Here is a 26102-nt window from a genome sequence, read left to right on the forward strand (position 1 = left end):
ATTTACATACACTAAGTTGACTCTGCCTTTATAGCTTGGAAAATTACAGAAAATGATGTCATGGCTTTAGAAGCTTCTGATAGGCTAATTGACATAATTTGAGCCAATTGGAGGTGTACCTGTGGATGTATTTCAAGGCCTACCTTCAAACTCAGTGCCTCTTTGCTTGACATCATGGGAAAATCAAAAGAAATCAGCCAAGACCTCAGGAAAAAAATTGTAGACCTCCACAAGTCTGGTTCATACTTGGGAGAAATTTCCAAATGTCTGAAGGTACCATGTTCATCTGTACAAACAATAGTATGCAAGTATAAACACCATGGGACCACGCAGCTGTCATACCGCTCAGGAAGGAGACGCGTTCTGTCTCCTAGAGATGAACGTGCTTTGGTGCGAAAAGTGCAAATCAATCCCAGAACTACAGCAAAGGACCTTGTGAAGATACTGGAGGTGTATGTAAACTTCTGACTTCAACTGTAGGTATTCAGACCCTTTCTTCAGTACTTTGTTAAAGCATGTTTGGCAGCGATTACAGCCGTGCGTCTTCTTGGGTATGACGCTACAAGGCACAGCTGTATTTGGGGAGTTTCTCCCATTCTTCTCTGCAGATCCTCTCAAGGTCTGTCAGGTTGGATGGGGAGCGTCGCTGCACAGCTATTTCCGGGTCTCTCCAGAGATGCTCGATCGGATTCAAGTCCAGGCTCTGGCTTGGCCACTCAAGGGCATTCAGAGACTTGTGCTTAGGGTCGTTGTCCTGTAGGAAGGTGAACCTTCGCCCCAGTCTGAGGTCATGAGTGATCTGGAGCAGGTTTTCATCAAGGATCTCTCTGTACTGCTCTGTTCATCTTTCCTGATTAGGAAACAATCCTGGTTAGTTTCCCAGTCACTTTTTCTGAAAAGCATCCCCACAGCATGATGTTGCCACCACCATGCTTCACCGTAGGGATGGTGCCAGCTTTCCTCCAGACGTGACGCTTGGCATTCAGGCCAAAGAGTTCAATCTTGGTTTCATCAGACCAGAGAATCTTGTTTCTCATGCTCTGAGAGTCCTTTAGGTGCCTTTTGGCAAATTTCAAGTGGGCTGTCATGTGCCTTTTACTGGGAAGTGGCTTCCGTCTGGCCACTCTACTACCATAAACCGGTCGCAATTGTAAATGAGAACGTGTTCTCAATTTGCCTACCTGGTTAAATAAAGGTTAAATAAAAAAAAATAAAAAAATAAAATAAAGGCCTGATTGGAGTGTTGCAGAGATGGTTGTCCTTCTGGAAGTTTCTCCCATCTCCACAGAGGAACTCTGGAGCTCTGTCAGAGTGACTATCGGGTTTTTTTTTATTATTATTTTTTTATTTCACCTTTATTTAACCAGGTAGGCTAGTTGAGAACAAGTTCTCATTTGCAACTGCGACCTGGCCAAGATAAAGCATAGCAGTGTGAACAGACAACAACACAGAGTTACACATGGAGTAAACAATAAACAAGTCAATAACATGGTAGAAAAAAAAGAGAATCTATATACAATGTGTGCAAAAGGCATGAGGTAGGCAATAAATCGAATAATTACAATTTAGCAGATTAACACTGGAGTGATAAATCATCAGATGATCATGTGCAAGAAGAGATACTGGTGTGCAAAAGAGCAGAAAAGTAAATAAATAAAAGCAGTATGGGGGGTGAGGTAGGTAAATTGGGTGGGTAGTTTACAGATGGACTATGTACAGCTGCAGCGATCGGTTAGCTGCTCGGATAGCAGATTTTTGAAGTTGTTGAGGGAGATAAAAGTCTCCAACTTCAGAGATTTTTGCAATTCGTTCCAGTCGCAGGCAGCAGAGAACTGGAAGGAAAGGCGTCCAAATGAGGTTTTGGCTTTAGGGATGGTCAGTGAGATACACCTGCTGGAGCGCGTGCTACGGGTGGGTGTAGCCATCGTGACCAGTGAACTGAGATAAGGCGGCACTTTACCTAGCATAGCCTTGTAGATGACCTAGAGCCAGTGGGTCTGACGACGAACATGTAGCGAGGGCCAGCCGACTAGGGCATACAGGTCGCAGTGGTGGGTCGTATAAGGTGCTTTAGTAACAAAACGGATGGCACTGTGATAAACTGCATCCAGTTTGCTGAGTAGAGTATTGGAAGCTATTTTGTAGATGACATCGCCGAAGTCGAGGATCGGTAGGATAGTCAGTTTTACTAGGGTAAGTTTGGCGGCGTGAGTGAAGGAGGCTTTGTTGCGGAATAGAAAGCCGATTCTAGATTTGATTTTGGATTGGAGATGTTTGATATGAGTCTGGAAGGAGAGTTTGCAGTCTAGCCAGACACCTAGGTACTTATAGATGTCCACATATTCTAGGTCGGTACCGTCCAGGGTGGTGATGCTAGTCGGGCGTGCGGGTGCAGGTAGCGAACGGTTGAAAAGCATGCATTTGGTTTTACTAGCGTTTAAGAGCAGTTGGAGGCCACGGAAGGAGTGTTGTATGGCATTGAAGCTCGTTTGGAGGTTAGATAGCACAGTGTCCAAGGAAGGGCCGGAAGTATACAGAATGGTGTCGTCTGCGTAGAGGTGGATCAGGGAATCGCCCGCAGCAAGAGCAACATCATTGATGTATACAGAGAAAAGAGTCGGCCCGAGAATTGAGCCCTGTGGTACCCCCACAGAGGCTGCCAGAGGACTGGACAACATGCCCTCCGATTTGACACACTGAACTCTGTCTGCAAAGTAGTTGGTGAACCAGGCAAGGCAGTCATTAGAAAAACCGAGGCTACTGAGTCTGCCGATAAGAATATGGTGATTGACAGAGTCGAAAGCCTTGGCCAGGTCGATGAAGACGGCTGCACAGTAATGTCTTTTATCGATGGCGGTTATGATATCGTTTAGTACCTTGAGCGTGGCTGAGGTGCACCCGTGACCGGCTCGGAAACCGGATTGCACAGCGGAGAAGGTACGGTGGGATTCGAGATGGTCAGTGATCTGTTTGTTGACTTGGCTTTCGAAGACCTTAGATAGGCAGGGCAGGATGGATATAGGTCTGTAACAGTTTGGGTCCAGGGTGTCTCCCCCTTTGAAGAGGGGGATGACTGCGGCAGCTTTCCAATCCTTGGGGATCTCAGATGATACGAAGGAGAGGTTGAACAGGCTGGTAATAGGGGGTGCGACAATGGCGGCGGACAGTTTCAGAAATAGGGGGTCCAGATTGTCAAGCCCAGCTGATTTGTATGGGTCCAGGTTTTTCAGCTCTTTCAGAACATCTGCTATCTGGATATGGGTAAAGGAGAAGCTGGGGAGGCTTGGGCGAGTAGCAGCGCGGGGGGCGGGGCTGTTGGCCAAGGTTGGAGTCGCCAGGAGGAAGGCATGGCCGGCCATTGAGAAATGTTTGTTGAAGTTTTCGATTATCACGGACTTATCAGTGGTGACCGTGTTACCTAGCCTCAGTGCAGTGGGCAGCTGGGAGGAGGTGCTCTTGTTTTCCATGGACTTTACAGTATCCCAGAACTTTTTGGAGTTAGAGCTACAGGATGCAAATTTCTGCTTGAAAAAGCTGGCCTTTACTTTCCTGACTGACTGCGTGTATCGGTTCCTGACTTCCCTGAACAGTTGCATATCGCGGGGGCTCTTCGATGCTATTGCAGTTCGCCACAGGATGTTTTTGTGCTGGTCGAGGGCAGTCAGGTCTGGAGTGAACCAAGGGCTATATCTGTTCTTGGTTCTGCATTTTTTGAACGGAGCATGCTTGTCTAATATGGTGAGGAAGTAACTTTTAAAGAATGACCAGGCATCCTCAACTGACGGGATGAGGTCAATATCCTTCCAGGGTACCCGGGCCAGGTCGATTAGAAAGGCCTGCTCGCAGAAGTGTTTTAGGGAGCGTTTGACAGTGATGAGGGGTGGTCGTTTGACCGCGGACCCGTGGCGGATACAGGCAATGAGGCAGTGATCGCTGAGATCTTGATTGAAGACAGCAGAGGTGTATTTGGAGGGCAAGTTGGTCAGGATAATGTCTATTAGGGTGCCCATGTTTACGGATTTAGGGTTGTACCTGGTGGGTTCCTTGATGATTTGTGTGAGATTAAGGGCATTAAGCTTAGATTGTAGGACTGCCGGGGTGTTAAGCATATCCCAGTTTAGGTCACCTAACAGAACAAACTCTGAAGCTAGATGGGGAGCGATCAATTCACAGATGGTGTCCAGGGCACAGCTGGGAGCTGAGGGGGTCGGTAGCAGGCGGCAACAGTGAGAGACTTATTTCTGGAGAGATTAATTTTTAAAATTAGAAGTTCGAACTGTTTGGGCATAGACCTGGAAAGTATGACAGAACTTTGCAGGCTATCTCTGCAGTAGATTGCAACTCCTCCCCCTTTGGCAGTTCTATCTTGACGGAAAGTGTTATAGTTGGGTATGGAAATCTCAGAATTTTTGGTGGCCTTCCTAAGCCAGGATTCGGACAGGGCAAGGACATCAGGGTTGGCAGAGTGTGCTAAAGCGGTGAGTAAGGCAAACTTAGGGAGGAGGCTTCTGATGTTGACATGCATGAGGCCAAGGCTTTTTCGATCACAGAAGTCAACAAATGAGGGTGACTGGGGACATGCAGGGCCTGGGTTTACCTCCACATCACCCGAGGAACAGAGGAGTAGTAGGATGAGGGTGCGGCTAAAGGCTATCAAAACTGGTCGCCTAGAGCGTTGGGGACAAGGAATAAAAGGAGCAGATTTATGGGCGTGGTAGAATAGATTCTGGGCATAATGTGCAGACCAGGGTATGGTGGGGCACGGGTACAGCGGAGGCAAGCCCAGGCACTGGGTGATGATAAGAGAGGTTGTATCTCTGGACATGCTGGTCTCAATGGGTGAGGTCACCGCATGTGTGGGGGGTGGGACAAAGGAGGTATCAGAGGTATGGAGAGTGGAACTACGGGGTCCATTGCAAACCAAAACAATGATAACTAGCCTGAACAACAGTATGCAAGGCATATTGATATTTGAGAGAGACATACAATAAGGCATAAAGTGATTGCAGGTCTTGATTGGGAGAGCTAGCTAAAACAACAGGTGAGATAACAGCAGCTAGTCAGCTAACACAGCAACAGCAGGTAAAAATGGCGACGACTAGGCAGAGAGGGTCGGATTAACTACACACAGATCCTGAGTTAAAGCACAGAGCCGACAGATAAAACACAAATAAACAGAATGGAGTACTGTGAATTAATGGACAGTCAAGCAGGCATCAGCTATGTAGCCAAGTGATCATAGTGTCCAGGGGGCAGCCGTAGATGGAGCAGGGAGGCCTCCACTAAGCTAGTACGCAGCGTTTTAAAGTTAGTAGCCCGGGGGGTGGTCTGCTCAGACGGAGGGGGTCTGCTCAGACGGAGGCCGGTTGAGGGCACAGCGGATGGGTTATTCGTCTGCAGACCAGACGTGGTCGTGTCGACAGAGAATCCAAGCCGGATGGCGATGGCGAAAGAGAGGTTGTGAATTGTAGAATTGTGTTTGCTAACTGGTGTTAGCTTCGTGGCAGTGGCGCTAGCTGCGCTAGCTGCGCTAGCTGCAAGCTAGCTGTGAGGATCAGAAGTAGTGGCTCAGGGATTACGGCAGGAATCCGGCGTTGTTGTCGAGAGACAGTCCGATGCTGGTAAATTGGTGAGTAATTCTGCTCTTCGTGCGGTGACGTTGATAAACCAGTCGTGGATTAGTAGGATTCCAAGTTGCTCCAGGTAGCTAGTAGGCCGGTGTTTCCAGAATGGGCCTTCAGCGGACGTCACGCCTGAGGGGCCTGTTGGAATCCTCGGGCAGATTATGTCAGTATTCCAGTCGTAGAGGATCGGTGGGGTTCCGTGCCCCGTACCGGCAGTAGAAGGGGTCCGGATGTTGTAACCCAGGAGTGGGCTTCGGTGGTAGCCCAGGAGCCCTAGCCAGGCTAGCTTCAAGCTAATTGGTGCTTGCTCCGGGATGGAAACGCTAGCCAGGAGTAGTCACCCGGGATTACGGTTAGCTAGTTGCGAAGAACCAGATGAAAATGTTCAGAGTCTGCTGTAGGAATCCGGGGATATGGAGAGAAAATAGGTCCGGTATGCTCTGGTTTGAGACGCGTTGTACAAACTGGCGAGAGCTTTCCGAGCTAAAGGTTAGCTGATGACCGCTAGCAGTAAATAGCTGACTGCTAGCTAGTAGCTAGAGAGCTGGCTAGCTTCTGTTGGGGGATTCCAGATTCGAGGTGAATAATACTTTAGAGAAAAAAACAGATCCGCACCACATTGGGTGAGGCGGGTTGCAGGAGAGTGTTTTGAAGTTGAGTTTTAGAAAACATTTTTTTTTAAAGATATGCGAAGAAAAGGATATAAAAATATATATACACAGGACACGACAAGACGAGGACAAAGGACATCTGACTGCTACGCCATCTTGGATCAAGACGCATACGGTATTTAATAATATTTAATAATATATAATACGGTAGTTCTTGGTCACCTACCTGACAAAGGCCCTTCTCCCCTGATTGCTCAGTTTGGCCAGGCAGCCAGCTCTAGGAAGAGTCTTGGTGGTTCAAAACTTCTTCCATTTAAGAATAATGGAGGCCATTGTGTTCTTTGGGACCGTCAATGCTGCAGACATTTTACCGTTCCCCAGATCTGTGCCTAGACACAATCCTGTCTCAGAGCTCTACGGACAATTCCTTTGCGTAGAATAACCATAAAATACACATGTTCTAATGTACACACACTCTCCCTCTCTCTGTGGTTCTGTTATTCCCTCTCCCTATCTCTTTGTTGGTAGCAGAAACCAATCGGACTTTCTTTTGTCATTATTTTGTTCTGTCCATCAGCCACGCTGGGGTTGCTGGAGTTCATTCTGCATTATGAACAGGGGAACAACACGCTGCACTGCAACATAGTCAAAGCCAAGGTAAAAACACACACACGACACGGTGTATACGCATACACAGTACCAGTCAAAATTCTGGACACACCTACTCAAACCAGGGTTTTTTCATTATTTTTTACTATTTTCTACATTGTAGAATAATAGTGAAGACATCAAAACTATAAAATAACACATATGGAATCATGTAGTAACCAAAAAAGTGTTAAACAAATATACATACTGTATATTTTAGATTTGAGATTCTTCAAAGTAGCCACCCTTTGCCTTGATGACATCTTGCTCTCGCTTTCTCTCACTCTCCCTCTCTCCCTCTCTCCCTCTCCCTCCCTCTCTCTCTCTCTTTCTCACAGGGTTTAAAGCCGATGGACTCTAACGGACTAGCAGACCCCTACGTCAAGCTGCACCTCTTACCTGGAGCCAGTAAGGTAACTTCAACACTTCTGGTTTCCTATAATCTTGTCTTTGTGTTGTAGCCCTGGTTTGATGTATTTTTTTATTGAGATAGCACTGTGAAGAGGAGACAGGAAAACTAGGAGAGTTTGCATGTTAGAAGGGCATGGGTCGAATTCGAACCCTATACCGACTCTGGTAGCTTAGGCTGTACATCTGTGCTGGGATCTTTAACCACTGGACCACACAGTAGGCCTGTACTCCTGCTTCCTGTTGACACAGACGTTCCCCTGGTGAAGTAATCATGTACTGTATATCTATTAATCTTCTCTCCACAGTCTAACTTTTAGACAGTCTAGAAGTGAAAGTGAAAATAAGAAAAATCTTTCCCTCTCTCTGTCTCTCTCCATTTATCTCCCTTTGTCTCCTGCTCTATTTCTTCCCCTGTCTCTCCCCTCCCCCTCTCCCCGTTTCCTCCAGTCTAACAAGCTGCGTACTAAGACCCTGAAGGGCACTCTGAACCCAGTGTGGAATGAGACTCTGGTGTACCATGGTATCACTGATGACGACATGCAGCGCAAAACACTACGGTAATAACAGCCTCAACCATACCACTACTGGATATACTGTATGAGTGACCCACTGGGCCATCTGAAATGATTCAGAAATGATTCCATTTAAAATACAATGACAATGTTTATATTGATATTGGCCCAGTTTTGTTCAGTGGCTCTCCATTTAAATCAGTACGATTTCCCAGAGCTAAAGGGAAAAAAGAGAATAAAAACTGTTCTGTGATGCAAGAAGAGAGTAAGAGAATAAGAGAATAAAACTCTTCTTCCTGGGCCTCCCGAGTGGCGCAGCGGTCGTCACTACAGCCTGCGACATCACCACAGCCTGGGGTTCGATCCCAGGCTGTGTTACAACCGGCCGTGACCAGGAGTCCCATAGGGTGGCGCACAATTGGCCCAGCGTCGTCTGGGTTAGGAGAGGGTTTGGCCGGGGGGGCTTTACTTGGCTCATCGCGCTCTAGCGACTCCTTGTGGAGGGCCGGGCGCCTGCAAGCTGTCGTCAGTTCAACAGTGTTTCCTCCGACACATTGGTGCAGCTGGTTTCTGGGTTAAGCGAGCAGGTGTTAAGAAGCATGACTCGACTTTTGCCTCTCCCAAGCCCATTGGAGAGTTGCAGCGATGAGACAAGATCGCAATTAGGGAGAAAAAGGGGATAAAATTACAAAATAATAAGAGATTAAAACTCCTCTTCCTTCTTCCAGGCTGTCGGTGAGTGATATGGACAAGTTTGGACACAATGAGTTCATAGGAGAGACGCGTGTTGCTCTGAAGAAACTCAAAGCCAACCAGATGAAGAACTACAGCGTCTGTCTAGAGAGGGTGGTCCAGGTAGGAACTACAACAGTGTGTGTCTAGAGAGGGTGGTCCAGGTAGGAACTACAACAGTGTGACTAGAGAGGGTGGTCCAGGTAGGAACTACAACAGTGTGACTAGAGAGGGTGGTCCAGGTAGGAACTACAACAGTGTGTGTTTAGAGAGGGTGGTCCAGGTAGGAACTACAACAGTGTGTGTTTAGAGAGGGTGGTCCAGGTAGGAACTACAACAGTGTGTGTCTAGAGAGGGTGGTCCAGGTAGGAACTACAACAGTGTGTGTCTAGAGAGGGTGGTCCAGGTAGGAACTACAACAGTGTGTGTCTAGAGAGGGTGGTCCAGGTAGGAACTACAACAGTGTGTGTCTAGAGAGGGTGGTCCAGGTAGGAACTACAACAGTGTGACTAGAGAGGGTGGTCCAGGTAGGAACTACAACAGTGTGACTAGAGAGGGTGGTCCAGGTAGGAACTACAACAGTGTGACTAGAGAGGGTGGTCCAGGTAGGAACTACAACAGTGTGACTAGAGAGGGTGGTCCAGGTAGGAACTACAACAGTGTGACTAGAGAGGGTGGTCCAGGTAGGAACTACAACAGTGTGTGTCTAGAGAGGGTGGTCCAGGTAGGAACTACAACAGTGTGTGTCTAGAGAGGGTGGTCCAGGTAGGAACTACAACAGTGTGTGTCTAGAGAGGGTGGTCCAGGTAGGAACTACAACAGTGTGTGTCTAGAGAGGGTGGTCCAGGTAGGAACTACAACAGTGTGTGTCTAGAGAGGGTGGTCCAGGTAGGAACTACAACAGTGTGTGTCTAGAGAGGGTGGTCCAGGTAGGAACTACAACAGTGTGACTAGAGAGGGTGGTCCAGGTAGGAACTCCAACAGCGTCTGTCTAGAGAGGGTGGTCCAGGTAGGAACTACAACAGTGTGTGTCTAGAGAGGGTGGTCCAGGTAGGAACTACAACAGTGTGTGTCTAGAGAGGGTGGTCCAGGTAGGAACTACAACAGTGTGTGTTTAGAGAGGGTGGTCCAGGTAGGAACTACAACAGTGTGTGTTTAGAGAGGGTGGTCCAGGTAGGAACTACAACAGTGTGTGTCTAGAGAGGGTGGTCCAGGTAGGAACTACAACAGTGTGTGTCTAGAGAGGGTGGTCCAGGTAGGAACTACAACAGTGTGTGTCTAGAGAGGGTGGTCCAGGTAGGAACTACAACAGTGTGTGACTAGAGAGGGTGGTCCAGGTAGGAACTACAACAGTGTGTGTCTAGAGAGGGTGGTCCAGGTAGGAACTACAACAGTGTGTGTCTAGAGAGGGTGGTCCAGGTAGGAACTACAACAGTGTGTGTCTAGAGAGGGTGGTCCAGGTAGGAACTACAACAGTGTGTGTCTAGAGAGGGTGGTCCAGGTAGGAACTACAACAATGTGTGTCTAGAGAGGGTGGTCCAGGTAGGAACTACAACAGTGTGTCTAGAGAGGGTGGTCCAGGTAGGAACTACAACAGTGTGTGTCTAGAGAGGGTGGTCCAGTCAGGAACTACAACAGTGTGACTAGAGAGGGTGGTCCAGGTAGGAACTACAACAGTGTGTGTCTAGAGAGGGTGGTCCAGGTAGGAACTACAACAGTGTGTGTCTAGAGAGGGTGGTCCAGTCAGGAACTACAACAGTGTGTGTCTAGAGAGGGTGGTCCAGGTAGGAACTACAACAGTGTGACTAGAGAGGGTGGTCCAGGTAGGAACTACAACAGTGTGACTAGAGAGGGTGGTCCAGGTAGGAACTACAACAGTGTGACTAGAGAGGGTGGTCCAGGTAGGAACTACAACAGTGTGACTAGAGAGGGTGGTCCAGGTAGGAACTACAACAGTGTGACTAGAGAGGGTGGTCCAGGTAGGAACTACAACAGTGTGTGTCTAGAGAGGGTGGTCCAGGTAGGAACTACAACAGTGTGTGTCTAGAGAGGGTGGTCCAGGTAGGAACTACAACAGTGTGTGTCTAGAGAGGGTGGTCCAGGTAGGAACTACAACAGTGTGTGTCTAGAGAGGGTGGTCCAGGTAGGAACTACAACAGTGTGTGTCTAGAGAGGGTGGTCCAGGTAGGAACTACAACAGTGTGTGTCTAGAGAGGGTGGTCCAGGTAGGAACTACAACAGTGTGACTAGAGAGGGTGGTCCAGGTAGGAACTCCAACAGCGTCTGTCTAGAGAGGGTGGTCCAGGTAGGAACTACAACAGTGTGTGTCTAGAGAGGGTGGTCCAGGTAGGAACTACAACAGTGTGTGTCTAGAGAGGGTGGTCCAGGTAGGAACTACAACAGTGTGTGTTTAGAGAGGGTGGTCCAGGTAGGAACTACAACAGTGTGTGTTTAGAGAGGGTGGTCCAGGTAGGAACTACAACAGTGTGTGTCTAGAGAGGGTGGTCCAGGTAGGAACTACAACAGTGTGTGTCTAGAGAGGGTGGTCCAGGTAGGAACTACAACAGTGTGTGTCTAGAGAGGGTGGTCCAGGTAGGAACTACAACAGTGTGTGACTAGAGAGGGTGGTCCAGGTAGGAACTACAACAGTGTGTGTCTAGAGAGGGTGGTCCAGGTAGGAACTACAACAGTGTGTGTCTAGAGAGGGTGGTCCAGGTAGGAACTACAACAGTGTGTGTCTAGAGAGGGTGGTCCAGGTAGGAACTACAACAGTGTGTGTCTAGAGAGGGTGGTCCAGGTAGGAACTACAACAATGTGTGTCTAGAGAGGGTGGTCCAGGTAGGAACTACAACAGTGTGTCTAGAGAGGGTGGTCCAGGTAGGAACTACAACAGTGTGTGTCTAGAGAGGGTGGTCCAGTCAGGAACTACAACAGTGTGACTAGAGAGGGTGGTCCAGGTAGGAACTACAACAGTGTGTGTCTAGAGAGGGTGGTCCAGGTAGGAACTACAACAGTGTGTGTCTAGAGAGGGTGGTCCAGTCAGGAACTACAACAGTGTGTGTCTAGAGAGGGTGGTCCAGGTAGGAACTACAACAGTGTGACTAGAGAGGGTGGTCCAGGTAGGAACTACAACAGTGTGTGTCTAGAGAGGGTGGTCCAGGTAGGAACTACAACAGTGTGACTAGAGAGGGTGGTCCAGGTAGGAACTACAACAGTGTGTGTCTAGAGAGGGTGGTCCAGGTAGGAACTACAACAGTGTGTGTCTAGAGAGGGTGGTCCAGGTAGGAACTACAATAGTGTGTGTCTAGAGAGGGTGGTCCAGGTAGGAACTCCAACAGTGTGTGTTTAGAGAGGGTGGTCCAGGTAGGAACTACAACAGTGTGTGTCTAGAGAGGGTGGTCCAGGTAGGAACTACAACAGTGTGTGTTTAGAGAGGGTGGTCCAGGTAGGAACTACAACAGTGTGACTAGAGAGGGTGGTCCAGGTAGGAACTACAACAGTGTGACTAGAGAGGGTGGTCCAGGTAGGAACTACAACAGTGTGTGTTTAGAGCGGGTGGTCCAGGTAGGAACTACAACAGTGTGTGTTTAGAGCGGGTGGTCCAGGTAGGAACTACAACAGTGTGTGTTTAGAGCGGGTGGTCCAGGTAGGAACTACAACAGTGTGTGTTTAGAGCGGGTGGTCCAGGTAGGAACTACAACAGTGTGTGTTTAGAGCGGGTGGTCCAGGTAGGAACTACAACAGTGTGTGTCCATAAGTGCATGCATGTCTGGAGACGGTTGTCTAACCACTGAACCACTTCATTGGGGATCCAACTGTTAATAATACTGATAGAATAATACTGATAGAAGTTATCTCACCCCCACACTCCCTCCTGTCCCAGGTGAAGAAGGCAGGCACAGGAGGCTCAGCCCGGGGCATGGCTCTCTACGAGGAGGAGGTAAGACTCACCTGAGACAGGATTCACACCTGACACAGTACTCAGGGTTTACACTTGACGTTCATACCTAAGATTTACACCTGAATGCATTGTCACTTTACCCCTACCTACATGTACAGTCGTGGCCAAAAGGTTTGAGAATTAAACAAATATTAATTTTCACAAAGTCTGCTGCCTCAGTTTGTATGATGGCAATTTGCATATACTCCAGAATGTTATGAAGAGTGATCAGATGAATTCCAATTAATTGCAAAGTCCCTCTTTGCCATGCAAGTGAACTGAATCCCCCAAAAAACATTTCCACTGCATTTCAGCCCTGCCACAAAAGGACCAGATGACATCATGTCAGTGATTCTCTCGTTAACACAGGTGTGAGTGTTGACGAGGACAAGGCTGAAGATCACTCTGTCATGCTGATTGAGTTCGAATAACAGACTGGAAGCTTCAAAAGGAGGGTGGTGCTTGGAATCATTGTTCTTCCTCTGTCAATCATGGTTACCTGCAAGGAAACACGTGCCGTCATCATTGCTTTGCACAAAAAGGGCTTCACAGGAAAGGATATTGCTGCTAGTAAGATTGCACCTAAATCAACCATTTATTGGATCATCAAGAACTTCAAGGAGAGCGGTTCAATTGTTGTGAAGAAAGCTTCAGGGCGCCCAAGAAATCCACCAAGCGCCAGGACCGTCTCCTAAAGTTGATTCAGCTGCGGGATCGGGGCACCACCAGTACAGAGCTTGCTCAGGTATGGCAGCAGGCAGGTGTGAGTGCATCTGCACGCACAGTGAGGCGAAGACTTTTGGAGGATGGTCTGGTGTCAAGAAGGGCAGCAAAGAAGCCACTTCTCTCCAGGATAGACATCAGGGACAGACTGATATTCTGCAAAAGGTACAGGGATTGGACTTCTGAGGATTGGGGTAAAGTAATTTTCTCTGATGAATCCCCTTTCCGATTGTTTGGGGCATCCGGAAAAAAGCTTGTCCGGAGAAGACAAGGTGAGCGCTACCATCAGTCCTGTGTCATGCCAACAGTAAAGCATCCTGAGACCATTCATGTGTGGGGTTGCTTCTCAGCCAAGGGAGTGGGCTCACTCACAATTTTGCCTAAGAACACAGTCATGAATAAAGAATGGTACCGACACATCCTCCGAGAGCAACTTCTCCCAACCATCCAGGAACAGTTTGGTGACGAACAATGCCTTTTCCAGCATGATGGAGCACCTTGACATAAGGCAAACGTGATAACTAAGTGGCTCGGGGAACAAAACATCAATATTTTGGGTCCATGGCCAGGAAACTCTCCGGACCTTAATCCCATTGAGAACTTGTGGTCAATCCTCAAGAGGCGGGTGGACAAACAAAAACCCACAAATTCTGACAAACTCCAAGCATTGATTATGCAAGAATGGGCTGCCATCAGTCAGGATATGGCCCAGAAGTTAATTGACAGCATGCCAGGGCATATTGCAGAGGTCTTGAAAAAGAAGGGTCAACACTGCAAATATTGACTCTTTGCATCAACTTCATGTAATTGTCAATAAAAGCCTTTGACACTTATGAAATGCTTGTAATTATACTTCAGTATTCGATAGTAACATCTGACAAAAATACCTAAAGACACTGAAGCAGGAAACTTTGTGAAAATTAATATTTGTGTCGTTCTCAAAACTTTTGGCCACAACTGTACCTCGACTAACCTGTATCCCCGCACATTGACTCAGTACCGGTACCCCCTTTTAATAGCCTCATTATTGGTATTTTATTGTGTTACTTTTTTAAATACATTTTTTTACTTTTGTTTATTTAGTAAATATTTTCTTAACTATATTTTCTTAAAACTGCATTGTTGGTTAAGGGCTTGTAAGTAAGCATATCACAGTAAAGTCTACACCTGTTGTATTTGGCGCATGTGACAAATACAATTTAATTTGATTTTGACACTCAGGGTTTACACTTGACGTTCACACCTGACACAGTACTCAGGGTTTACACTTGATGTTCACACCTAAGATCTACACCTGACACAGTACTCAGGGTTTACACTTGATGTTCACACCTAAGATCTACACCTGACACAGTACTCAGGGTTTACACTTGATGTTCACACCTAAGATCTACACCTGACACAGTACTCAGGGTTTACACTTGATGTTCACACCTAAGATCTACACCTGACACAGTACTCAGGGTTTACACTTGATGTTCACACCTAAGATAGTAGCTGAATGTTGATGTCATCTGCATGATTTATTTCTTTCCATTCTTGACACACACGGGAAACTGTTGAGCATGAAAAACCCAGCAGCATTGCAGTGCTTGACACAAACCAGTGCGTCTGGCACCTACTACCATACCCTGTTCAAAGGCACTTAAATATGTTGTCTTGCCTATTCACCCTCTGAATGGCACACATACACAATCCATGTCTCAAGGCTTAAAAATCATTTTTTAACCTGTCTCCTCCCTTTCATCTATACTGATTGAAGTAGATTTAACAGGTGACATCAATAAGGGATCATAGCTTTCACCTGGATTTACCTGGTCAGTCTATGTCATGGAAATAGCAGGTGTTCTTAATGTTTTGTCCACTCAGTGTACATGACTGACCAGGTGAATACATGACCAGTAGCAGAGAGATTATATCTATACATACTGTACATGACTGTAAATCTCTATGGGGAAATTCTTATGGTAGTGAATGTAAATGTACTTGTAAACCTTTTTGTGTGTGTGTTCATGCCTGTGTGTGTCCTACAGGTAAAGGAGGATGAAGCAGAGGAGAGGGGTCGTATCCTGGTCTCTTTAACCTACAGCACCCAGAAGGGTCGTCTGATAGTGGGAGTGGTGCGCTGTGCTCACCTGGCAGCTATGGACTCTAATGGATACTCAGACCCCTTCGTCAAGATGTACATGTTCTAACATACCTCTCAATGTGACGGATTATGTTTCTTCTCTCTAATATCTCTTTTTCCTACAGCAGTAAAATATTGATGGATGAATTGATTGATTGGTTTATTGATTGATTCTTTCCTGTGATTGTGACCTGCAGCTACCTGAAACCAGACATGGGGAAGAAAGCCAAGAACAAGACCCAGATCAAAAAGAAGACCCTCAACCCAGAGTTCAATGAGGTTAGTGTCCCCTCCATATCTGTCTCTAACAGCACAATATCAGGTTCAAGGCCATTGTTTTATTAATACAGAGTCAAATGGCAGTCTGTGTCTATGCACTGAGAAATGGAGTGTGATGTCTGAAGTTGTGTTGCAGGAGTTCAGCTATGAGATCAAACATGGTGAGCTGGCCAAGAAGAGCCTGGACATCTCCGTCTGGGACTATGACATGGGAACCTCCAACGATTTCATTGGTGAGTTGGGACTATAACATGGGCACACCCAGCGTTTTTCATTGGTGAGTTGAGAAATCCAACAATTTATTTGGTGAGTTCAGTTGAGATGGCATAATGAATGTACGTGTAGTTACTGATTTTTATATTTAACAAACAATATTGTGCAGTTTTTAAGCCGACTTCAAAATAATATATTTAAAAACCTTCTTATCTCCCTCCAGGAGGATGCCAGCTGGGCATCACAGCCAAGGGGGAGTGTCTGAAGCACTGGTATGAATGTCTCAAGAACAAAGACAAGAAGATCGAGCGCTGGCACGTCCTCCTGAATGACAACACCGTCAAAGACACGGACGACTGAGAGACGTCCTCCTCCTCCCTTGTCTTCCTCTTCCTCCCATTTCCTCTTCCTCCTCCTCCCTTGTCTTCCTCTTCCTCCCATTTCCTCTTCCTCCTCCTCCCTTGTCTTCCTCTTCCTCCCATTTCCTCTTCCTCCTCCTCCTCCCTCCTAAATAGCGGTTTCTAATTTCCTCTTAAATATAATATTTTGTCTTCCAATTGTTTTCAAATGTATTTGAATTGTAAAGTATTTTTGTCTAATGTTTTCGTGATGTGTCGGAACCCAGGAAGACAAGCTGTCTCCATTGGCGTCGGCAAATGGGATCCTAATAAAATCCCAAATCATAATCTAGCTCTTCATACTTTCAGTAATGTGAACCTGAATTAGCAGCAAATTAAGGCTCTCACACTTTTTACAACTTCATTCTTCTTGTGCAGACAGAATGCTTATTGGATTCATGTACTTATCAACACAGCGTTTACAGTGAAACAAAAAGAAACTGCAACAGAATATCTCCCGTATTTCAAGCATGCTTTACTGCTTCTGGGGGAAAGGGATCTCTTTCACTTATCTCTAAAGCCTGGAAACCGGATTTCAATAAACAGGGTGCTAAAGTATGTTGTTAAACAATGCGTCGTTACACCATCCTTACCTATCTCAACGCAAGGAATTCCCCTCCTCTCTTACCATAGACATGATATAGATTACATCATATAGATTGCATCATTTTCTAAGACCCCCTCCCTGGATTTTGCTGTACAGTGTTATGATGTGGTCATAATCTGTGTTCTATACTTCAATACTGTGATGTTATGACACAGTCATACAGATGTAGGATCTTAATTGTATCACTCTTTTGTTGCTGAGAATTTTCCTGCTATGCAGTAGTGTATTTGAGTTTTAAAAAGGCTTCTAAAGTTTCTAATTTCCACTTTGAAATTTCAGACTTGATTTGCTCTCATGGAAAATGTATAAATCTCTTCAAAATGTCCATTAATTATAATCCACATAATAATTCACATTTCCTGTTGCTGCAGGATTATTTTCCTGCTGTAGCAAATTGACTCAAATTAAATTCCTACATCTGTAATCTGTCTTGTATACTTCTATACTGTGACTGATTGGGACTAGTGTTTGTGCTGCCAAAGCATATGATCTTCACTTGTGCTACTGTATATACAACCAGTTTGTTGAAAGGAGCATGTGTTGGATGTTACGGAACATATGTTGATGTTATTTATGAATGAAGATATTTCCATAGTATTAGCTGTTTAGGTTGATTACATGTCATGCTATTGAAGCATTAGCTCCTCTAAGAACCATGGGATATCTTAGAAACCTGGAATGCACTGACTTGGATGTTGCTCTCTTTTTTCGCTCCCTCTCTCTCACTTTCTTTCTCTCTCACACTTTCTTTCTTTCTCTCTCTCTCTCTCTCTCTCTCTCTCTCTCTCGCTCCCTCTCTCTCTCACACTCGCTCTCACTCATAGAACAAAGCGTTACTCCAAGCCTGATTAAATAATGATCAGACAATGCTGTAGACATGGGCATATTGCACTGCACTGCGTCTTCCTGTGACAGATGACAAATGCGTACCAAATACATGCTGAGCGTGAGCGCTGTCCAGATCATATGACGTGCATTGACCTGTAGTAGGTTTGATTGCTAGAAATTCTCAAATGTGAAATGATCTGTGATAGCTTATGTTAAACGATAATGCAATGCAAAGTAAAATTAAATATTAAACTTTAAGATGTGTTGATATTTACTTTGAATAAGAATTGTATTTTCAACTGTAGTATAAAGTTGTGGATGTTTTGTAGATACATATGTACATATTATGTATTTACCTTCTTGCCTACTATGTTATCATAGTCTTGGGAGAAGCATGCAAATGGTTAATGCACAGTGGTGTAAAGTATTTAAGTAAAAATATTTTAATGTACAACTTAAGTAGTTTTTTGGGGTGTCTGTACCTTACTTTACTATGTATATTTTTGACAACTTGTACTTTTACTTGTACATTCCTAAAGAAAATAGTGTACTTTTTACGCCATCCATTTTACCTGACACCCAAAAGTACTCGCTCTCTGGTTTGCTTAATATAAGGAATTTTAAATGATTTGTACTTTTACTTTTGATACTTAAGTATATTTTAGCAATTACATCAACTTTTGATACTTAAGTATATTTAAAACCAAATCCTTTTAGACTTTTACTCAAGTAGTGTTTTACTGGGTGACTTTCACTTTTACTTGAGCCATTTTCTATTAAGGTATCTTTACTTTTACTCAAGTATGACAATTGGCTACTTTTTCCACCACTGTTAGTGCAGTAGACATTCTTTGAAGTTCGCTCATTGTATAGCAGCGTCTGTGACATGGCAGGACCTTTGTGAGAATCAGCTGAGGTTGTGAATCAGGTGAGGTTTGAGAACCAGTGGCCCGAGTAGACACGCAGTGGGATGCAGGTGGACTTTGGCTCTCTTGATAAACACAGTAGTGAATCTCTTCTCTTTTTCTTTTCCAACTGGTTGAAAGTTCACAGTCCAGTTGGCCTCTGAAGGATTAGCCCGCCTGATTGTATAGACTTGAACTCCACTGTGCAGTATAACACACCTTGACATTGATGGTTTAATAATATTCAATGATATAATGCTGATATTGTTATTGGTATAATTTACGTTTAAAAATATAGGCCTAGAGTGAAAAAAATATAGGAGTTAATAGATAGAAATATAAATGGAAATTGTTCTTTCTGGTCAATATTGGAGAACACAATTATAAAACTACATAGATTTTATGTTTACTTCCTGGCGGAATTTGACTCTGTCATGTTCAGAAACACCTCATATTCTGGAAGCTGGCCAATAGATAAAAGATAAGCATTTTAATGTTTCATAATTTATGATATCTGATAAGGATAGCAAGTGTAATAACTTTCATTGATCATCCATCCAGTAGAAACAATTGTGGTCATTAAACTCAGCAAAAAAAGAAATGTCCCCTTTTCAGGACCCTGTCTTTCAAAAATAATTCGTAAAAATCCATATATCTTCACTGATCTTCATTGTAAAAGGTTTAAACACTGTTTCCCATGCTTGTTCAATGAACCATCAACAATTAATGAACATGCACCTGTGGAACGGTTGTTAAGACACTAACAGCTTACAGACGGTAGGCAATTAAGGTCACAGTTATGAAAAGTTGGGACACTAAAGAGGCCTTTCTACTGACTCTGAAAAACACCAAAAGAAAGATTCCCAGGGTCCCTGCTCATCTGCGTGAACGTGCCTTAGGCATACTGCAAGGAGGCATGAGGATTGCAGATGTGGCCAGGGTAATAAATTGTAATGTCCGTACTGTGAGACGCCTAAGACAGCACTACAGGGAGACAGGACAGAAAGCTGATCGTCCTCGCAGTGGCAGACCACGTGTAACAACACTTGCACAGGATCGGAACAGGTAGAGGATGGCAACAACTGCCTGAGTTACACCAGGAACGCACAATCCCTCCATCAGTGCTCAGACTGTCCGCAATAGGCTGAGAGAGGCTGGACTGAGGGCTTGTAGGCCTGTTGTAAGGCAGGTCCTCACCAGACATCACCGGCAAAAACGTCACCTATGGGCACAAACCCACCGTCACTGGACCAGACAGGACTGGCAAAAAGTGCTCTACACTGACGAGTCGCGGTTTTGTCTCACCAGGGGTGATGGTCGGATTCGCGTTTATCGTCGAAGGAATGAGTGTTACACCGAGGCCTGTACTCTGGAGCGAGATCGATTTGGAGGTGGAGGGTCTGTCATGGTCTGGGGCAGTGTGTCACAGCATCATCAGACTGAGCTTGTTGTCATTGCAGGCAATCTCAATGCTGTGCGTTACAGGGAAGACATCCACCTCCCTCATGTGGTACCCTTCCTGCAGGCTCATCCTGACGTGACCCTCCAGCATAACAATGCCACCAGCCATACTGCTCGTTCTGTGCGTGATTTCCTGCACGACAGGAATGTCAGTGTTCTGCAATGGCCAGCGAAGAGCCCGGATCTTAATCCCATTGAGCACATCTGGGACCTGTTGGATCGGAGGGTGAGGGCTAGGACCATTCCCCCCAGAAATGTGTTGTAGGTGCCTTGGTGGAAGAGTGGGGTAACATCTCACAGCAAGAACTGGCAAATATGGTGCGGTCCATGAGGAGGAGATGCACTACAGTACTTAATGCAGCTGGTGGCCAAACCAGATACTGACTGTTACTTTTTATTTTGACCCCCCCCCCCCCCCCCCCCTTTGTTCAGGGACACAATATTCAATATTTGTTAAATAATTTTTGTGGTTAAATTCCCATGTACCGAATACAAAATACAAGTTAAACGTGTTTCCATCACATTTTCAACTGTACTGATGGGGGTGCTGAGGAATTATTAACAGGGAAGTTTACTTTGATATGATGGTTATTATATCAATATTTGCACATGAAAGTGTTTCCACCGACATTTCTCACATAATTCATTTTACAGACACTAAAAGATCCCACTTTGTCTAGCATGTTTTGTTTTGTCGACATATGGAAAGTTTACGGACAAATTGTCTGTTTCCATCAGGCCTGTCATGACATTTTTTATCGAACATGTACTTTACTGCATAGAAAGGTTGGATGGAAACCTGGTTTGTAACCATCCTCAGTTTTTATGAGAATAAAGTTATGCCATATTAAAAAAAAATCACCACAGCTGTGATGGAAATTGGAAGTTTCGGTACAACTTTATAAATGCCCACAGTGTCACGCCCTGACCATAGAGAGCCCTTGGTTCTCTATGGTGTTGTAGGTGACTAGGGGGTGTTCTAGTCGATTTATTTCTATGTTTGGGATTGAGTATGGTTCCCAATTAGAGGCAGCTGATTATCGTTGTCTCTAATTGGGAATCATACTTAAGGTGTCCCTGTTCCCACCTGCTTTTGTGGGATATTGTTTTGTGTATGTGCTTGTTGATCTACGTTACTTCACGTTTGTTTGTTTGTTTATTGTTTTTGTTGAGAAGTTTCATTTTAATAAAGATGTGGAACTTAAATCCCGCTGCGCCTTGGTCCATCCATTATTACAACCGTGACACACAGATCATTTGTATGTTCTACATGGTGGTATATTTAGCAAAAAATGGCAGTGGAAATGCCTTTATGCGCAAATAATGATATAATAACCATCATATCTAAGTAAACTTGGAGTCACTCAATGATATGTGGCTACTATATGTGCATTTTCCCATCGGAGATGTGTTTCTATCGTTTTACGTGGAAGCTCTTATCCAGAGTGACTTACAGGAACAATTAGGGTTAAGTGCCTTGCCCAACGACACATTGACAGATTTACTGTACCACCAACTGAATTTTCCTTTGTCTGGAGTAGCCCTGAAGTACCTCCTTATGTGCATTTTACCAGTAGGCATATGAGTCTTCTCAAATGTACCCCCTTAGTATAGGCCCAAGTACCCCCAGGGGTTCTAGTATCCCAGATTGGGAACCACTGGCCTACACGATGAGATTATTTTGGACAAAAGAGCAAGATACATTTTTTTTTGTCAAAAGGCAGCCAAGCATCGCTGATCATGTCACCAGAATAAAACCCTCGATATTTATTGGAAAATATCATCAAGCTCACATTGCACTTTTACCACCCTGTGAAGTTCATCATAACTTATTTCATCTGTAGCCTAATAAACTGCATGGTTTCCCAACGAGTCTTAGTGGGAGGACCATACAACACGTCATAGCTGCAACCTGTGCAACCTGGTCTCAGAGCACTTTGTATTATTCAGTAAAAAAATCTGAGATAATACTTTAGTATGATATGTTACGTTTCGGATGGTATGTATTAAGTTGTGGATGTCCATCATCCATTTCGTATGATATGTTCTAAATTACAATTTGTTTTATATGTTATGAATTTGCAAAACATACACTATGTTTCGAATTCTATCTAGGTGGCTAGCTGGCTAATGTTTGCTATTTTTGGGGTTAGGGTTAAGGTTAGGGTTAAGTTTAGGAGTTAGGTTAAAGGGTTAAAATTAGGGTTAGGGTTAGCTAAAAGGGTTAGGGTTAAGGGAAGGGTTAGCTAAAAGGGTTAAGGTTAGGGTTTGGGTTAGCTAAAAGGGTTAGGGTTTGCTAAAAGGTTTAAGGTTAGGGGAATGGTTGGCCAAAAGGGTTAAGGTTGGGGTTAGGGTTAGCTAAACGGGTTAGGGTTAAGGGAAGGGTTAGCTAAAATGGTTAAGGTTAAGGTTAGGGGAAGGCTAACATGCTAACCCTAACCCTAACCCTGCTAACCCTAACTACTAGCATGTTAGCTAACATGCTAGTAGTTGCAAACTAGCTGAAAAGTAGTAAGTAGTTGAAAAGCTGTTAATTAGCTAAAATGCTAAAGTTGGTTGTGATGAGATTATGCGAACACCCATCCACCCCGACCAACCACCCTACTTTCATTTTTGCCTAACATGCCCACATGGCCACACCGCCCTCATTGCGTGAGCGAGCGTTGTAAAATAAATGTACACATAAATGTTCTTCAATCCTTTAATCCAAACTGCTCTCGTGCATCAACGAGCGTCTGCGTAGCCAGGCACCAAAATAGAACGTGATTCTATTTCTAAATAGGTTTCCCCTTTTATCTGTGGATTAATTGTTGGAGAAGAGAACACAAGATTCTGTGTGACTCAAAATGGGTCAAAATTCTACAAAGATCCAGAGAAAAAGGAACGTGTATTTCAGGTAAAATAACAACCCAATGTTTATATCACAGTACAAATTATCTAGCAACAGCAAGCTAGAAAAATGTCCACGAGTGTTTCATATGTTTCGACCTGTACCCAAGATAATATAGTTGGTTCAGAGTTCGTTTTTATATTTCAACCTGCGTCTGATTGCGTCTGGTGTGGATGGACAAAATCAACATGCGCGATGGCGTGTGTCCGGTCTAGTGAGCTTGTAAGTAACCATCTGTAAGTAACCAAATGTAACATATACTAATTTGGAGTCCCGGATTTACGTTTACTATGTTACGTCTAGTTTATGAGACCAGGCTGCATCGCGTGACTTCAAGTTTACTTCGATGTGATGCTATTAGGTCATAATGGCTATTATTTGCGCATAAAAGCGTTTCCACCAACATTTAGTACATAATTAATTTTACCGACACAAAAATATCCACATCTTCTAGCATAGGCCTATTTTGTTTTGTCGACATTTGGAAAGTTACCTACATTAGACCTTTCCAGTTTCCATGAGATTTCTCCGACATATTCTACTTGCACATAAAGCTTGGATTGAAGACTGTTTAGTTACACAAACACACACCACAACCACGTGGTCAAATCAAAGCGCAGAATATTGCGGGCGGGAAAGCCCCTCGTAGATCAGTTTAAAACCGGCCTGAGGTCCGTCTCTTTTCAGACATCCTCAGACAGTGGAAACTAGTGGATAGGGCTACTGTTCATTATCAGCTGCAAAGTGAATGTATTTTAATGCAAGTTCAGGGTGCGGCAACATTTTATTTATATATTTAATCTTACCTTTGAGCATAAGAGAAAGGGAGTGTTTTATAAAACGAGAAATTAAATTGTAATGGGTTCGGTGCTTTTTTTTTGCAATATTAGTTTATCTATAAAGTACTGAAGGACATTTAAAGTGCTTACATTGGTGCCGAAAATGCACATGAACTCCATTTTATTTTCTGCTGTAATAATGGCAGCAGTGTCACTGATTTTGACCACTGCAGCTGCTGCTGACCCGAGGGATTTCTGTTTCTGGACTAAAGTCACGTCGAACGGTGAGACCCATCTTAGCTTCCTCCGACACCACAGAGAAACTCACCACCCCTCATCCCTCCATCTCTACCACAGTGTGTGGTCCGTGGAGAATAGACTGGTCAACTGCGCAGTGATTGACGACACGGCCGTTACAGACAGCTACATGTCTGTGTGTCGGGAGAAGAGCACCACAGGAGAGTTCTCTGACCGTCCTTGTGAACGTTTTGATGTCAGTGCGCAGTCTGAACTAGAAAGCCACTGCGCTCCTGTTAGCTCTCCAACGGTCACCCAGCGCGAAGCTGTTGGAGATGCCTCTGAGGAACATACAGAGACAAGGAGTAAGAGGCACGCACGGAGCGTTATTGATGATATAGCGTTCCAGAATCCTCTTGGAGACGGTGGTGACAGTTCCAGGGATGTGACTCAAGCCCACCGGCGCGTAAAACGTGGCCTCATCGTGCCGGGAACGCTTTGGTGCGGCTCAGGGAACAAGGCGGCGACCTATGACGATTTAGGTAGGTGGTCGGTGTTGTATCTGTAACTGTGTTCCAGACTAAGATGTGGTTCTCCTTTTGATCATGTTTTCTCATTTGTAATTGTATGGGCTATTAAAGCAGAATGTAATTGATGATGATGATTAATGTGCCCATTTGTAAAGCTCTATAAAATAAAATAAAAATAAAAAGAACGCAGACAGAATGATGGAATCCAGGTTTATTTAAATGTAATTCAACCATATTCAAAAATGTATTGTCCTTAGTAGGGAATCAACTAAATTAATTAACACATAAAGCATTTACCACTTTGTGCAGCCGTTAGCGATGATGTTGGTAGATGGAAATGCTTTCCCAAAAACCTTCTCAATTAAATGTTAACTTCAAAGTAGGCTATGCTTACCTGGCAGAATGATATCATTATTTGCATCAATGCAGTCAGTATTTATTCTGCAAACACAGACAGTGATGGTAGAGTGCTTCTACATACATATGTATTGCTAGCTCTTTGGGAGTTTAGGCTGGGTTTCTGTATAAGCACTTTGTGACAACTGCAGATGTTAAAAGGGCTTTATAAACGATTGATTGATTGTGTGAGCTACACCGCTAACATCCTCTTGCTAGGCGTGCACCGGAATTAAAGGTTAGTTACATTTATTTGTATTTATTTTTAGACCTGAAAAGTGGTCTCCTGATGTGGTTTAAGCATTGTTGTGGATTTAGAACATCCAATTGAGTTGTTTTTCAGTTTAAAAAAGTGTGATTTTCAGAGCGAAAACAGAAATCTGGAAAAAATAAAACGGAATTTGGGGGGAAAAAAAATACGGAATCAGACAAAAAATGTAACTGATTTTATAGGGCCCTACATTAGTAATGTCTCTGTTTTGCGTCACAATATATCAAATAGGCCTAACCTGGTCTCTTGTTGTTGTTGCTGAACTTCTCCTGCCCGTCTACCTGTGACAGGTGTGTTTGCGGAGACAGATAGTTGCTGCAGGGAGCATGACCAATGTCAGGACACCATCCTGTCGTTCGAGACCAACTATGGAGTTTTCAACAAAAACATTTTCACCCTGTCCCACTGCCACTGTGATAACAGGTAGGCTGCCTGTCACAAACTAACTCTGTCTATGAGACTGTGACTCTCATGAGGAAGCTTCTGCCTTTCCCTTAACATTATACATTATTGATTCAGTTCCGGCTAACCTCTGTGTAGTGTTGTATTAATGTTGTGTTTAGGTTGCATTAACATTGTATTAACATTGTGTTGTTGTGTATAGGTTTCGCCGGTGTTTGCTGGGGGCTGAGGACAGTATTTCAGACACAGTGGGATACGTCTTCTTCAACCTGCTGAAGATGCACTGCTTTGAGTTCTCCCACAGACTACAGTGCTCTCAAAGGAACTGGTTTGGCATGTGAGTGACGATCCCTCCCTCACTTATGTTTGTTCATGAAGTGTTTAATGTAACATGCAATGTAAAATGGAGTAGAGGCTGATCCTACCTCATTCCTCTCTGTGACAGGTGTCAACAGTATGAGATGTCTCTGTATGCTGTGGTCCATCCTCCCACCTTCTACAACTCCACCCAGCCAGACCCTGACTTACAGGAGGATGAAATGGCTGTCAATACCACCACTACCATCTCCACCCCCAC

The 26102-nt window shown here is 44.6% G+C and overlaps 2 protein-coding genes across 5 annotated transcripts in view; both read left to right on the forward strand.

Annotated features, from left to right (window-relative positions):
• The window catches only part of LOC129813453 (rabphilin-3A-like), a 54621-nt gene extending 36513 nt beyond the window's left edge, over positions 1-18108 (forward strand). For all 4 annotated transcript variants that reach the window (XM_055865787.1, XM_055865788.1, XM_055865783.1 and 1 more), the window contains 9 exons: positions 6813-6892; positions 7222-7296; positions 7742-7851; positions 8535-8661; positions 12422-12478; positions 15235-15383; positions 15527-15608; positions 15745-15841; positions 16045-18108. In XM_055865787.1, coding sequence (XP_055721762.1) covers positions 6813-6892; positions 7222-7296; positions 7742-7851; positions 8535-8661; positions 12422-12478; positions 15235-15383; positions 15527-15608; positions 15745-15841; positions 16045-16181 — 914 coding nt within the window. In that variant the 3' untranslated portion in view covers positions 16182-18108. The remainder of the gene's footprint in view (positions 1-6812; positions 6893-7221; positions 7297-7741; positions 7852-8534; positions 8662-12421; positions 12479-15234; positions 15384-15526; positions 15609-15744; positions 15842-16044) is intronic.
• A 5306-nt stretch (positions 18109-23414) lies between these two features.
• Positions 23415-26102, forward strand: part of pla2g3 (phospholipase A2 group III) — a 5667-nt gene continuing 2979 nt past the window's right edge. The window contains exons 1-4 of the mRNA XM_055865811.1: positions 23415-24468; positions 25414-25546; positions 25728-25862; positions 25971-26102. The exon at positions 25971-26102 is cut by the window's right edge and continues 761 nt beyond it. Coding sequence (XP_055721786.1) covers positions 23853-24468; positions 25414-25546; positions 25728-25862; positions 25971-26102 — 1016 coding nt within the window. The 5' untranslated portion in view covers positions 23415-23852. The remainder of the gene's footprint in view (positions 24469-25413; positions 25547-25727; positions 25863-25970) is intronic.

Source organism: Salvelinus fontinalis, chromosome 2, assembly GCF_029448725.1.
Source record: "Salvelinus fontinalis isolate EN_2023a chromosome 2, ASM2944872v1, whole genome shotgun sequence".
Classification (NCBI taxonomy): Eukaryota; Metazoa; Chordata; class Actinopteri; order Salmoniformes; family Salmonidae; genus Salvelinus; species Salvelinus fontinalis.